General features: G+C 40.5%; 1 protein-coding gene across 1 annotated transcript; it reads left to right on the forward strand.

Annotated features, from left to right (window-relative positions):
* Nucleotides 1-7944: 7944 nt before the first annotated feature.
* LOC125910878 (gamma-crystallin A) lies at nt 7945-9784 on the forward strand. The gene is made up of 3 exons (XM_049614432.1): nt 7945-7953; nt 8058-8300; nt 9512-9784. Exons 1-3 carry the CDS (start codon nt 7945-7947, stop codon nt 9782-9784), a joined length of 525 nt encoding a protein of 174 aa, XP_049470389.1.
* The last annotated feature ends 6072 nt before the right edge of the window (nt 9785-15856 follow it).

A 15856-nucleotide genomic window follows, 5' to 3' on the forward strand; every position in this document is an offset into this window, starting at 1 on the left:
ATTATCTTTTAGCACTTAAAAAATACTATTCACAAATTAATCAGCTGTTATTTTTTGATTCAAGTAAATGTGTTGAGGAGACTTATATGAATGCCTGTGTCCTAAGTGTTTCTCTTCTTGGTCCCTTTCACATTAATGAAAATTTATCTTTGCCTGCTTTGCATCTCTGCTGCTTCTGCCCTGTCCATCCGATTCCTGGCACATTTATGCTGCAGAATTCAGAGAAAGGTCAGAGAGGCACTGGGCTGGAGAAAAAGGAAAAAGGCAAGCGAGTTCTTTGCCCTTCCCGCCCTGGCTCTTTACTGTAATGTGCAAAGTGAAAAGGAAATTTATAAAGACGTCAGGAAACCCAGTTGGTCAACATAATAAAAGCTGAGAGGGGAAAGAGTCAGATAAGTGGTACAGCTGAGCGTCTGGGATATTTTAGGGCTTTGCAGAATGAGGGACTATGGGTCAGCAGCAGGGCTATAAGCTAGGAAAAGGAAAGGGAATTTTGAAACTTGATACACTGGATTATGAATTGGGTTTGCTTTCAGAAACACAAGTGAAAATTAAAATTTCTTTTTATGGGGCACCTGGGTGGCTCAGTCCCTTAAGCGTCTGACTCTCAGTTTCAGCTCAGGTCATGATCTTATGGTTTCGTGAGTTCAAGCCCCGCATGGGACTGACTCAGCACTGACAGTGCGGAGCCTGCTTCGGATTCTCTCTCTGCCTCTCCCCTGCGCATGCTGTCTGTCTCTCAAAAATAAACCAAGAAACTTAAAAAAATTACTTTAACAAATAAAAAAAAATTTATCTAGTTTGGTTGCTGTACTGTTCATTTTTTAATGTGAATCTCTGAATAGACTGGACCACACAGGGCTCAGGATTTATTCAGGTTTTAGAGGCAAACTATTGGCTGGTAAGAAATGTATCCTTATCATAACAATTGCTTTAGGAACTGCCTGAATTCTTTGGTCATATCAGGGTTTTAAGAAGTGTTGTTCTGGGGTAGCTGGGTGGCTCAGTCGGTTGAGCTTCCGACTTCGGCTCAGGTCATGATCTCACGGTTCGTGGGTTCAAGCCCCCATCAGGCTCTGTGCTGAGAGCTCAGAGCCTGGAGCCTGCTTCTGATTCTGTGTCTCACTCTCTCTTTCTGCCCCTCCCCTGCTCACGCTGTCTCTCTCTGTCTCTCAAAAATAAATAAATGTAAAAAAAAAAATTTTTTTTTAAAGTGTTGTTCCAGTAACATAGCAATCCCGCTATTGGGAAAGGTTTCCTATATTGTTTTCTTTTAAAGATATTTGGTATAATGAGATTTAAAGACGTGGCTTTTCTAGAACCGTATCTGTGTTACTGAAGAACTATTTGAAGTAAGATGTGTGTGCTGTTGTTTTTTTTTTTTAATATGAGTTTGGAGATGGCAAGTTTTAGAAAGTAAAACAAAACAACAGGAAAAAAAGTAACAACTCCAGAAATAACACACAGATGTACACTCACGTATGCATGTGCGCGCGTGCACACACACACACACACACACACACACACACACTGATATCTAGATGTTAAACTTAATTATGAAAAAGCAGATCTCTGAAACGGGAGTTCATAGGCCCATTTATGCATCTTAGGTACCGAAAATCTGGCTCTCAAGATGACTCACTGGTATGTTTTTTTGAAAATACAATTTCACTTCCTGTGTGTTTTCTTCCACCGCCATTAAGGATTGTTGGCTTCTTGATGGAAGCAGATCTTTTCTTTCCTTATTATTTCCCACATGTATATATAGTGCTTTGCAAGCAGTGGATATTCAGTAATTATTGTTCATTACTGAATTGGCAATAAACTGCATTGTCCCGAGTGCTCTCAAACCACTGTGCTCTGTCTACACTGACCGACAGGCTCATTTCTAGGGACCAGCCATTTCTATAGGCTAATTACTGCCTGTAAGCCCAGGAGTGTCCAAAAAATAAGTGCCCGTTTTGCAGTAGGGCCAGGTCTTGAGGTGAATCCCTTCCATAAAGTCCTCTTCTTGATAATCAAACAGCAGAAAACACATTTATGACTTTCTTTTTGACTTTCATTATGACTTTATGTTCATTCTTTTTCCTTTGTGTACATTAGGCATCTTTTCCAACTCCTGGGTAATGTACTTTTTAAATTAGCTCAAAACATTATAATAGTAATATGTGCTTATAGTAAAACTTTCAAACAATACAGGAAATATAAACTGAAAAATAAAAGAATTCCGCCTTCCCCACACTCCTGTCCTACTCCTCAGAAATAACCACTGTTAATATCTCTTGTGATATTAAAATATTTGTTGTACATGTACATATAAATATACATACATGTGTCCTATTGATTTGTTAGAAATAACAAAGAAATTAATGAAAGCAATATCTTTATTAAATGGAAAATATGCTTTCACAGTTTATTGCTTGAAGTTTTTCAAATTATATATTTGAACTTCCTAGTCTTTTTATCCGTATGTTTTATGGATATTGTACCGTGTCTTTTAACTGGTGAACATTTACAACCTCAAGATAAAACGATGTCTCATTCAGAACTTTCTATTTATTTCCAGGCACAGAACTGCTTCATAAAGTAAGGGACAAGGAGAATATATATTTTTTTAATCCAGGTAATTTGGAAAATAGTTTGAAAGATTTCTTTTGTATTATATTGACATTGGTAACTCATTTCTTAATTTTTTTAATGTTTATTTTTGAGAGAGCGAGTGGGCAAAGGGCAGAGAGAGAGGGAGACAGAGAATCCCAAGCAAGGCTCCACACTGTCAGCACAGAGCCCAATGCGGGGCTCAAACTCATGAAATGTGAGCTCATGACTTGAGCCAAAATCAAGAGTTGGATGCTTAACCAACTGAGCCACCCAGGTGCTCCTCATTTCTTAGTCAAAATGAATATGAGCAACACCATACCCTAGAAAAGTGTTGACATTGAGCACATTACCAGGAAATGGATTCGGAATGGACAGGACCATACAAAAGAGCTAGAAAACAGCATGCTATAATGATTAAGAGTATGGACTCCGGAGTCACACAGCTCAGAGTTGACTCTTGATTCTCCCATTTAATAACTGGAGTGAATTGTTAAGTGAATCCCTCTGTGCTTCATTTTCTCATTTATAAAGAGAGGATTACAGCGGTACCTATCTCATAAGGTCGCTACAAGGACTGCCTATGTGGAAGGGCTGAGCAAAGTGCCGGGACCTAGCTAGCCATAATACAACTGCTTCCGTTACTATCACTCCTGACAAAATCACAAGATCATGGACCGGAACAAGATACGGAGAGAGGGCAATTTGAGGGTTTCTGGTTTCTGGTTCCACACAGTTTAGAAACTGCCGTTCATCCTAACAAGTAAAAAGCTGAACAGGCTGAGAAATGAACTCCTCGTGGATCTGTAGGACAAGGGAGGTCAAAAGGCAAACCTCTGCCCCCAAAGGTTGGAGAGACAGACAGGTGGATATAGGAAGTTACGGTTTACGAGAGCAAAGACTCACAAGTGGAAGCTTCCAGGGATACAGCATTGGAGTATGAAAACCTCAACTGTAATTGGCAAATTACGGGAACCTCAGTGCAGACAACTCAGAGGGTTAACAACTCCAGGGGGACCAGTCATAGCAGGACACCCACAATATTGTGAAATTTACCTCCAGGAGCTCTGCAGGTTCTCACAGTAAGTATTGGAGAAAATTCCTTTCATGCTTCCAGCAGCAGGAGGAGAAAAGGAATCATGTTTCAATACAGCACGCTGTTCTTAACCTGGCCTGCCCCAAGTGGAAACTAGTTAGCTAGAACCTCACCTTCTGGGGTTTTATCAGAGCCCAGCTGACCAAAAGGAAGGGAAATACCAACTCCAGTTAGCTGTAGTCATCTTGTCCCAGCTGGAGGAGAAGAAAAACTGAGAAACACTTGTGAGGCTCACAGTCCAGAAACACAGGCTCACCAAAGATTGAGTTCTAATCAGAGGACTATTGAACTATTCCCTCCCCCCCCCCCCCCCACACACACACCAGCACCACATCACTAAAGGCGTATTCAGAGAGTTCCTTTTGCCCAGTACATCATATCTAACTATCAAGAAAGAATGATAAGGTATAGTAAGATGCATAAAACATAATTGAAAGAGAGCAAGCATTACAAACAGATACGGCAGGGGATGTTGGCATTATCAGACCAGGAATTTAAAACAAATATGATTAATATGCTAAGAGCTCTAATAGGTAAGGAACACAGCATGCAACAAGAGATAGCGATGGAAGCAGAGAGGAGAAAATCCAAACTGTTAACTGGAGAATCCAGGTGGGGGCGTGTGTATCTTCATTGTACAAATATTTCAACTCTTCTGCATGAATGTCTTCATGATGAAATTATGAAGCAGAAAAAAAAGGAAACGGTCAGAGTGGATCGAAAAACAAAACCTCGTTATGTGTTGTCTACAAGACACCCGCTTTAAATATAAAGGTACCTATAGATTAAAGATAAATGGATAGACAAAATAAATCATGCCAGCACTAATCAAAAGCAAGGAAAAGCTATACTAATTTCTGACAGAGCTGACTTCAAAGCAAGGAAAATTGTCAGGGATAAAGAAAGGCATTATAAAATGATAAAGGGGTCAATTCTCCGAGAAGACAATCCTTAACACGTGCGCATGGGACAACAGAGCATCAAAGCACAGGAGGTAAAAACAGGTAAAGCTGCAAGGAGAAATCGCTGACTCCACTATCACAGCTGGAGACTTCAGCATCCCTTCATCAGAAATGGAGAGAGGGCGATTCAAGTTTAAATTCAAAGAAATATATTAACAATTCAAGACAATATAGTATAAGAAAAACACGCAACTGCTCAGGGGCAAAAAAGATTGATTTGCTCTGGGTAGGGTTAGTCAAAAGAAGTATAACTTTTATTATTTATGCTTCTCTTTGGAAATAATTTTGAGCTTAGAGGAAGTTTGCAAGAATGGCACAGATTCCTCATACACCTTTTACTCAGATTCACCAATTATTAGTGTTTTGCTCCATTAGCATTACCATTTTATCTGCCTCTGTCACTCTAACTCTCTTCCTCTGTGTCTCTCTCTTTCTCTTGGTATACAGTACATAATTTTTCTAAGTTTATTTATTTGTTTTGAGAGAGAGAGAGAGAGCATATTCATGCATGCGCACAGGTTGGGGAGGGACAGAGTGAGGGAGAAAGAATCCCATGCAAGCTCTTCCTTCTCAGTGTAGAGCCCAACATGGGGGTCGATCTCATGAACCGTGAGATCGTGACCTTAGCTGAAATCAAGAATTGGACACCTAACAGATTAAGCCACCCAGGTGCCTCCAACTTTGATATTTTTATATGATCTACCGCCTATATATCAATTTTGTCAATTGACCCAATAATGTCCTTCTCTTTTTTTAAATTTTTAAAAAATGTTTATTTATTTTGTGCTGTCAGCACAAAGCCTGATGTGGGGCTTGAACTCATCAATTGTGAGATCATGAGCTGAGCCAAAATGGAACACTCACCTGACTGAGCCACCCAGGTGGCCCAATAGTGTCCTTTTCTAAACATTTTTCCTTTCTGTACAGGATTCAGTGTGGGATCTGATACTGTATTTAGTTGAGAAATATAACTCAATTTCCTAAACCTCTCAGAACAATTCCATGGATATTCTTTTGTTCCTACATGGATTTTAATCCATCTTTGTCAGTAACTTAGTATTTGATATTTGACCTTAACTCCCTATAGACTGAAAGCTAATGTCTGTGTACATCTGAAACTGATGTGCTTGATACCAAAATCTTTTTTTATTTATTTTTTATTCTGCAGGTCACTTAGAAACATGGAATTGCACCACGAGAGTCTATAATAAAGTCTCCAGGAGGGGAAAAGAAACATCATCCTAACACTGTAACTTTTGCCAGCACGTTTTTCTTTATGGTTAGCTTTTGGTGCAAAGTTTGTTGAAAGGTTACTTTGGATGTTGGGCTTTCTTCTCTTAGAATCCTATTGTGTGGCTAGAGTGTGGTTTTTAAAAAATGTATATCTTAAGCTACTTCATTGTCACTGGAAGACGGCTGGTTGGAGAATTTCAAGACTATGTAGTATTTCTAGGTCAGAACAGACTGGCTTTGCAGCAATGCCACAAGTGTTTAGCACTGAGTACTGCAGAGTGAGGGGGGTAGGAGGCAGTTTCCCGAAGTTTTGACCCCAAATCAAATTAATCTGTCATTCACTGCCCTTACTATGTTCTCCGATGGAAACATTTAAAATCATTTCAATAAAGCAGTAAAGGAAAAATGTAGGCTTTCTTTCAATAAATATAATATCTACTAGGAAAAGAAAATGTTCTAGTCCTTCAGCACTTTGCAAAATGCTGATTAAGCATTGGTTTAGCTTGTAAATACATGTAGCAATAATTTGACCAAATGAACGTGAGTACAGATTTCACCCCTTCTGAGGTTTTGATGTGTCACCTTTCTGCAGAAACAGGTGCAAAAACCGGTGTTTCGTTTGTTGGCTTTTGCTGAAAATGGTGGGGTGTCCCGATGCAGTGGTATGGCTGGGGAGACCGATGCCTCCTTTTCCACACGGGTTCAGTTGCGGCTGTAACTGAGGTTTACCTGAGGCCTGCAGCACTAGGTGGAGACTGAAGATACATTAGTGACCTGTGGATACACTGTCTAGGACTTCGCAGGTTTTCTTTGGTCTAGCCCTGCTAATTGTGAGGGAACATTTTTTTTTTCCTCTGTGGCTATTGCTGTCTCTCCTTTTGCCATCTGCACATCTGCTTCACGTGCTGCCCAAGGACTTGCCCAAATGGTGTTGTGAACACTTACTGGTAGCTGTGGTTGGCTATCCTCTCGGAGCCCTCCATGAATCACAAACTACCATCTTTCTACATACCCACAGGGGACAAAGACGAGTCAATAGGTTGGCAGCGGTGGAGAAGCTCTTTGGGCAGTCACTTGGGTTCTAGGAAGCAGTGACACTCTAGGAAAGGAAAAATCAGACAAATCACGATGCTAGTTCTGAAAACAAAAAGCAACCTTAGACGACCGTTGGTGGGAGAGAGGGAATGGAAGGATCCTGTATGTTTTCCTGCTCTCAGAGGGTCTCACAGGGTCTCGGGAAATCTCTTTATTTTTAGCCCAAGGAGAAGTGTTCGAGCTCAAAACAAAATATACTTAGTTTCAAAATTTGCTGCTTTTCACCAGCAACTCAAAGTTATACATTACAAATTGAGTTTGTTTCTCATCCTATGAAAGTAATATATACTTATGTAAAAAAAAAATAAGGCAATCAAAAACAACCAAAAGGAGAAATAAAAACATAAAACTAGGACCTATCACTTTGCCATTTATTGATAACCACAACTGACATTTTGGTGGATACATACACCATTGTTATCTTTTTTTTCCCCTACATAAACATACGCAAAATGCTTTTATCAAAACCATATCATACTGATGAGGTAGTTTAGAAAATGTAATTGTCGCTCAATTAGAGGATTTTTTTGGTCACCCTTAGCACTTCAAGTCCTTCTGGAACTCATAGGATTGTCATGAGTCACCCCAGATGGAACCACCAACCTCATCTCAGCAGTTTCCATAGGCAAACACCACAAAATGCTGGGCATGTAATGTATTTCTAGAGAGCTGCATAGGATGAGAAGTGCGCCCTTTGTCTCCAAGGTCATAATGGCTCTGCTGACTTCAATTCCTTTCACTGGAGCTAGTGAGGAGAACTCGAAAATGCCAGAGAGAATGAGAGCCCCCTGCCCCATGATCCCAAATGAAAAAAAGAGTGAGAACATAGAAATCCCCTCACGCACTACCCCCAGGCCCCTTTTGTGTTGTTCTTGCCAACGCAGCAGCCCTCCTGCTATATATACCGGCTGCCACTCTTGTCCCCATCACACTGGACGCTGATCATCGCTGCCGACAACCATGGGGAAGGTGAGCCACCTGAGCGAGGTGCCATGCCATGTCTGTTGAGCGCCTGCTGTGTTCGGGGCACTTCCCCCGCTGACTTCTGGCTGTCCCCTTGTTTTCCACCGCAGATCACCTTCTACGAGGACCGGGGCTTCCAGGGCCGCTGCTATGAGTGCAGCAGTGACTGCCCCAACCTGCAGCCCTATTTCAGCCGCTGCAACTCCATCCGCGTGGACAGCGGCTGCTGGATGCTCTACGAGCAGCCCAACTACCAGGGCCGCCAGTACTTCCTGCGGCGAGGGGACTACCCGGACTACCAGCAGTGGATGGGCCTCAGCGACTCGGTCCGCTCCTGCCGGGCCATCCCTTACGTGAGTCTTGGTTCAACCAGACTGATGCGAAAGCATCACTGATCCGTCGTCGTAAATTCCTGTTTGTAAAAAAGTCAGTTTGTTTCAACCCAGGACTAGTGTTCACAGTAAGGATAGCAATACCTGGCTCTCAAGCCTTGAAAAGAAAATTGTGAGTAGGCTTATGAATCACTGGAACCTGTCTCTCTTTTTTTTCTTACTTAAGGACAAGACTTAAAAAAAAAAAAAAAAGGACAAGATTGTTTTAGGGCACAAGAAATCACAACAACATAGTGCTAAAGTTAAATTTGGTGGCTTTTAGATGATCCCTAAATTCGAAATAAACATCACCTTGCTCAGAATAGCTAAAAGCCTGTTCTAGATCATTGCCTTTTATTAATAGAAACACTTAATAGACTCTGGGAGAACAATATCAGTGTAATGTGTGCTGACTGTATTAGTGACTGTTTTCTATGCAGCCTCTATGGCATAAGGGTCTAGAAACTAGAACGATATGTCTCAGCTTCCTCCGTGCCTCCCAGGAGTCATTATCACCTAGTTTCTCTCCAGGGTCATTAATTGAGATTTCATGGGCATGGCCCTCCTCAGAGCACTGCTCATGTTTGTTAAACATGTTGAGTTTGTGTTTCTGATTGCCGATGATACCAAATTATGTGGTATGACAAGCAGATTCAAGAAGTGAAACCAAAAGTAGGCTAGAGAAATTTGCAGATGCAAAAAGACATATAAATATAAGAGGAATTGCTTTGAAGCAAGAACTTCAAATGGCTCAGGTGACTTGGTAAAATGTCAAGACATGTCAGAGTAAATACAAACTGTTGTACATTCTGAGTGAAAAGCGACTTAGAAACAAGCTTGTTTAGGACTCAGTTATATGCAGCCATAATGGAAAAGAGTTCACATCCTCTCTGCAGACTCACTAACTACAGTTGGGCCCGATGGTTTCCTACAAAGGACTTTTGTGACCTTTATTTCAATGTTTGTTTCTTCCACAAGACAGTCCACTGGTTTCTTCCACAATAAGTCCACAGTCTTATTTTAATATTCGTCCTGACTTGTTAGGAATTTCCAACAATGTGAGGAAAGGACACATACTCGGCAGGATGGTTTGAAAACCATGCTTCATGAAGGTACAGGCTGACTGAGCCACTTTTACGGAGATCAGGGAGGCACACAACTGATTTTTCTTCTTTTGTTTATTGTCACAACAGACCAGCTCTCACAGGATAAGGCTGTACGAGAGAGATGACTACGGAGGCCTTGTGTCCGAGCTCACTGAGGACTGCTCCTGTATCCACGATCGCTTCCGGCTCAATGAGCTCCACTCCCTCCACGTGCTGGAGGGCTGCTGGGTCCTCTACGAGATGCCCAACTACCGGGGGCGGCAGTACCTGCTGAGGCCGGGGGACTACAGGCGCTACCATGACTGGGGGGCCATGGATGCCAGAGTGGGCTCTCTGAGACGGGTCATCGATTTGTACTAGGCTTGTGTTTCTTGTTGTGATCCACGTCAAAATGCAATAAAGATACAAATTGTGTTCCTGGCACTAAGTGACTCTTGTTCATATTTAAACAATAATTGAGTTCTAAGGAATGGTGACCCCTGGCAACTTACCTGACGCTGAAGATCAGGTGTTTTGAGTGTTTACGGACTTCCTCTCCGTCAGGCAACAGTATTTGTGAAGGCCCCACTCGTGTCATGGGAAGCAGGGAGAAGCACTATGTCTGCTTCTGCAACCCACGATCTGCAAAAGAGAGGAAGGGCAGATAGAACGAAAAACTATTAGACAATTGAAAAAAGAAAATAGAATGAGTTGTGGCTGGGACACCAAAGACAAGAGATTGCTGGAAAGCTTAGGGCAGCTGAAGTCCCAGATAAGACGAGTCAAGAAAAGCTGAGTGAAGACGGGTTTTTACGCAGAATTCCCAAGGTAGAGAAAGTCAAGCATGCTTGATGCGTTCAACTGGTAGGAAAAGTGTGTACGCTGAGTTAAAGGGCCTGAGTCATTCCTGCTTCTGCTAATTATTAGTAAAGTGACCAACTCAGATGAGTTTTTTTAGGGACTCTCCCAGTTTCAGCAACGAAAGTCCTACATCGTGGGAAGCCCCTCAGTCTCAGGTAAACCGTGATGGTTGGTTACCCTACTTAACTGGCTTATCTCTTTGATCAAGTCACTTCTTATCCTCTCTGTGCCTGAATTACCTTATTGAAGACTACAAGTGGATAAGAAATTCCTGCTTCACTAAATCCCAGTACACTTATGATGAAAAGATAAGGAAAGATTGTGAACACACTTTGTTCTTTTTAAATTATTATACAATAATTATTATATTATTATTCTACATTACAAATGCAGAAAATTCAGGCACCCTCAGTGTCCCCTCATTTTCAACAGTGCGATATGGTCATCTTTGTTTTGGATTCCAATATGAATTTTTATCAGGACTCAATTACCAAAGACTCAATCATGCAGAATGAAGTATTAATATTTACTTCCTGCGTACCTCTGGAGTTTCTTTCCACTTAAAGCTGCTCTCCCAGAATGCCAATTCTCTTTCCAAATTTATATAAGCAAAAATAGTGCCCTGTCCCAGTTAACTTCTTTGTCAAAATTGAGAAGCTGATTTTAAAATTCATATGGAAATGCAAGGGACTTAGAGAAGCCAAAAGAATCTTGAGAAAGAAGAGCGAAGTAGGAGTATTTCTCGATTTCAGAACTTACTACACAAAAACAGTAATCAAGACAGTGAGGTACTCGCATTGGGTAGACATAGAGGGGAATGAAATAGACTCGAGAGTCCAGAAATTAACCCATGTGTCAAGAGACTTTTGGAGTGCCTGGGTAGCTCAGTCAGTTGTACATCTGACTTCAGCTCAGGTCACAATCTGCACTGACAGCTCAGAGCCTGGACCCTGCTTCAGCTTCTGTATCTCCCTCTCTCTCTCTCTCTCTCTCTCTGCCCCTCCCCTCTTTGTGCATGTGCACTCTCTCTCTTGTTCTCTCTCTCTCAAAAATAAATAAATAAGCATTAAAAACAAATGAACAAGAAAAGCAAGGCAGTGAGGTCCTGGGTACCTGTGTGTCTATATGGGTAGACATATAGATGAATAAAATAGACTCGAGAGTCCAGGAACTAACCCATGTGTCAACTGATTTTTGACAAGCATGCTAAGATGATTCAATGGGGAAAGAGTAGCTTTTCAATAAATGGTGCTGAAACTACTGGACAATGACGTGAAAAAGAATGAAGTTAACCCCCTATTTCACACCATATATAAAAATTAACTCAAAAAAAAAAAAATCAAAGACTTCAGTGTAAAAACTCAAGCTGTAAAACTTAGAAGAAAACACAAACATATATCTTTTTAATCTTTTATTAGGCAATGATTTCTTAAATGTGACACCAAAAGCATAAACCACAACAACAAAATCAATTGGACTTAATTATAATTAAAACCTTTTACACATCAAAGGACACTATCAAGAAAGTGAAAAGACAGCTTATGGAATGGGAAAAAATATTTACGAACTATATACCTGAGTACATGTATCCAGAGTCTAGAATATATATATATATATATATATATATATATATATATACAGAAAACTTGAATATATATCTTTCTGAAGAAGATATACAAATGGCTAATAAACAAATGGAAAGATGTGCAACGTTATTAGTCATTAGGGAAATTCAAATCAAAACCACAAGGGGATACCACTTAATACCCATTAGGATAGTTATAATAATTTTAGGGAAAAAACCCAGAAAATCACAAATATTTGTAAGGACATAGAGAGATTGGCATGCTTATAAGTTGCTGGTGCAAGCGTAAAATGGTTCAGCTGCTATGGAAAACAATTTGGCAGTTCCTCAAATAGTTAAACATAGAGTTATCATATGACTCAGCAATTCCACTTCTAGATATATATTCAAAAGAGTTGAAAGGAGTGTTCAAACAAGCATTGTTTATAGCAGCACTGTTCACAATAGCCAAAAGGTGAAAACAACCCAAATGCCTATCAATGGATGATTGGATAAATAAAATGTCATATATACATATTACGGAATACTATTTGGCCACAGAAAGGAATGAAATACTGATACCTGCTATAACATGAATGAACCTTGAAAACATTATGCAAAGTGAAAGAAGCCAGTCATATAAGAATATGTATTATAGGATTCCATTTATATGAAATTCCCAGATTAGGCAAATCTACAGAGACCATAAGTAGATTAGTGGTTGCTTAGGGCTGGGTGGGGGATGGGTGGATAGGGAATGAAACTAAAGAGTACAGGATTTCTCATTGTGGTGATGTGCATGTTCTAAGACTGACTGTGACAATGATTGCACATTATCTATGAGTATACTAAAATCACTAAACCTTAGGGGCCCCTGGGTGGCTCAGTTGGTTAAGCATCTGACTCTTGATTTCAGCTCAGGTCATGATCTCATGGTCATAAGATCGAGCCCCGAGAAGGACCCCACGCTGACCATGCAGACTGCTTAAGATTCTCTCTCTCTCTCTCTCTCTCTCTCTCTCCCCTTTTGCCCCTCCCCTGCTCTCTCTCAAAAAAAAAAAAAAAAACCCAAAAAGCAAAAAATTGTTTAATTATATACTCTGAATGGGTGAACTGTATGGTATGCGAATAATATCTCAATAAAAATGTTTTAAAAAATAATGCTTTGGGGCACCTGGCTGGCTCAGTTGATAGAACATGCAGCTCTTGATCTTGGGGTTTTGAGTTTGAGCCCCATGTTGGGTATAGAGATGACCTGAAAACAAACAAACAAAAAAATCAAATAAATCAATCAATCAATAAATAAATCTTTAAAAAGATAATGCTCTGCATAAAACCTTAAGTAATGAAGATTCTTTTAAAATAAGATTCCTTCTTGTTGAAGGAACTTGTGGGATAAATTATAAATATACACATATTATCAAAATGTTATGGCTTTTATCAATACCAAATATGCAGAAGATTTGAGGTTTTCTTGCTGGCCTAGCTAAATCATTGTGTTGTCCTATAGTTGGGTGACTAATGACATATGAGCTTTGTTGTTTTTTGGGGTCTTTTTCATATGAGTTCTCTTTTAACAAAAAATGAAAAGCCAAGTGACCTGTGTCACTGAAAATAACTTTGTTAATTTAGGATTTGGTTTTGTTTTAATCTGGTGAATTTATAGGCTTAGAAAATAGCATTTCATCTCACAAAGTTCAGTCTGCCATGAGTTTCCTTCTTTGTAAAATGAAGAGTATGGACAAGATGAGCTCTGTATTTCCTTCCAGATCTGATACTTTAAGACTCTTTTGGGTTTCAAAGTGGGGTATCTCAGTGGTTACCAAAGTGGGGTAACTCAGTGGTTACCAATGCAGACTCTGAGGTCCATGGACTTGGATTCTGGCTTGACCACCTAATGGCTGGGTGACCTTAAGCAACTTGCTTACCCTCCCTGAGCCTCAGTCTTCCCGCTTGCATAATCTTATGAGGAATATATGAGCTACCTCATGTACAGAAACTAGCCTATGGCAGGAGCTCAGTTACTAGTAGCCATGACTCTATCAGTTGTGTCTAATTGTGCTACATACATGGACTTGATAAGGAAAAGGGGTCGGAAGAAATGAGCTGTTCTCTAGAAAATTCTTTTAAGTCAAGGAAATGTGAACATCTTCAATGTCCCTTTGACAGTCACCCAATACTACTGTCTTAGAAGTCTACACCCAAATAAATAAATAGGGGATTTCAGAGCTTTTTATGGTCAGTTAATGCTGATTTCTTCAGCCTGGCAGCAATCAGTCATTGAAGAGTCCACTAGAATTTACCAGAACTGTTAAAGACAAAGATTTCAGGGTTTGTAGGGACACAGCAGGCCAGTTGGAGGCTGGACCTTTGCAAATTACAAAAAAAAAAAAAAAAAAAAGTGTGACATTGAGAAATGTGTAATTTAGGGAAGAGATACCTAGAAGTGTATAATTTAGAAGTGTATACCTAGAAAGGTAATACCTAAAACAAACCATTATTACATGGAGAGGCAATTAGTTTAGGCCTTGGAGGCTGACAGACTTGAGTTCAATCCCCAGTTCCTCCACTTACTAGCTACATCTACCTTTTTGGATTTGTTTCTCTATGGTGATCAGTACTGTTATTAGACTTAGTCAGAGATCTTGGCTTGAACTGGGTGCTTCAGAGAGCCTTACTCTAGACTCCCAGCTATAATCGTTCCCACAGGACAGAAATCTGTTGGATCCTGGAGACAAGCCTACACTTCTTCTAGACCACACACCTTTTACCTGGAGCTCCAGAATTCCCTCTATTTAGACCCTTGTTTCCAAGACTTAAAGGAGAGTCTTTGCCTGGCCTATCCTCCCAAGGCCACAGGGAGTCAAAAGGCGGCTGTTTATGGGAAGTGGAGGGGGCAAGGAGCATGCGGATAGAGTGTGTATACGTGAGGGAGTGAGAAGCTGGAGGGGGCTCGATTTATGCTCTTGCCCCAGACCTCACAAACATTTGGGAGTTTCCATAATAACTGTGCTGTGTTGGCTACATGATGTACTTTGTACCAGATTCCTGGTACAATGTCTGGAACATACTAGACACTCTTTATACAGTAGGCTATTCATTAATACCTATTATTAATAGGTAGGCTATTTATTAATACCTATTATTATTCCATCACCCCGAGCCAAATGAGTGCTGTAAAATTTGCTGCAGTTTCAATCCTAACCACGTAAATGAAGGTAGACATGGCTTCCTTCAGCAGAGTGTCATGTCAACGATGTGCTGACGAACTCGAGAGATTTCTCTTGGGAGTGGTTACCAGTGAGTCAGGAGAGAAGTCTGCAAATGCTTCAGGAAAAGCCAGCGTGTAAACTAAAACGTTTGTGTGGGGAGAGAGGCAAAGGGTAATGAACTATTTTCACTGAGGCTCCTAACAGGCCTCAGGCAACTATAATGGCTCCTAAATGAATGATTTTGTTTTTACAAGAAGCCAGGCTTGGGGCGCAGGGGTGGCTCAGTCAGTTAAGCGTCCAACTTCAGCTCAGGTCATGATCTCCCAGTTTGTGAGTTCGAGCCCTGCATCGTGCTCTGTGCTGATAGTCCAGAGCCTGGAGCCTGCTCCAAATCCTGTGTTTTCCTCTCTCTCTCTGCCCCTCCCCAACTCATGCTCTGTTTTCCTCTCAAAAATAAACATTAAAAAAAAATTTTTTTTTAAAGAAGAAGCCAGGCTTATAGTAGATACTTTCAGATATTTTGATATACAAGTTTATTTAACCATTGAGTTCCTAAAGGACCTTAAACAGCTTTCTAATTTTTTTCCTGATGTAAATGAGACCAGTTCTTCCAAAAGAGAGTTTTACAGTTACTTTTAAAGAAAAATAAAATGCTTGTACATAACTTGAGAGATAAACTCAGTATTCAAACATTTCTGATAAAAGCCTCATTGGCCTCAGTGCCCTAACCTCTGACATATTTTAGCCTGGGCTGCTGGCTGATAATACAAAGAGACATTACAAAGCATGCCTTGCAGCCCCCGGGACCCCAAGTCT

The sequence above is a fragment of the Panthera uncia genome (genome assembly GCF_023721935.1).
Source record: "Panthera uncia isolate 11264 chromosome C1 unlocalized genomic scaffold, Puncia_PCG_1.0 HiC_scaffold_3, whole genome shotgun sequence".
NCBI lineage: Eukaryota > Metazoa > Chordata > Mammalia > Carnivora > Felidae > Panthera > Panthera uncia.

What these genes read in the sequence shown, in the direction of transcription:
- LOC125910878 (XM_049614432.1), top strand. An exon ending in CCTGCCGGGCCATCCCTTAC is followed by an intron (nt 8,301 to 9,511) that starts GTGAGTCTTGGT and finishes TTGTCACAACAG; the next exon opens with ACCAGCTCTCACAGGATAAG.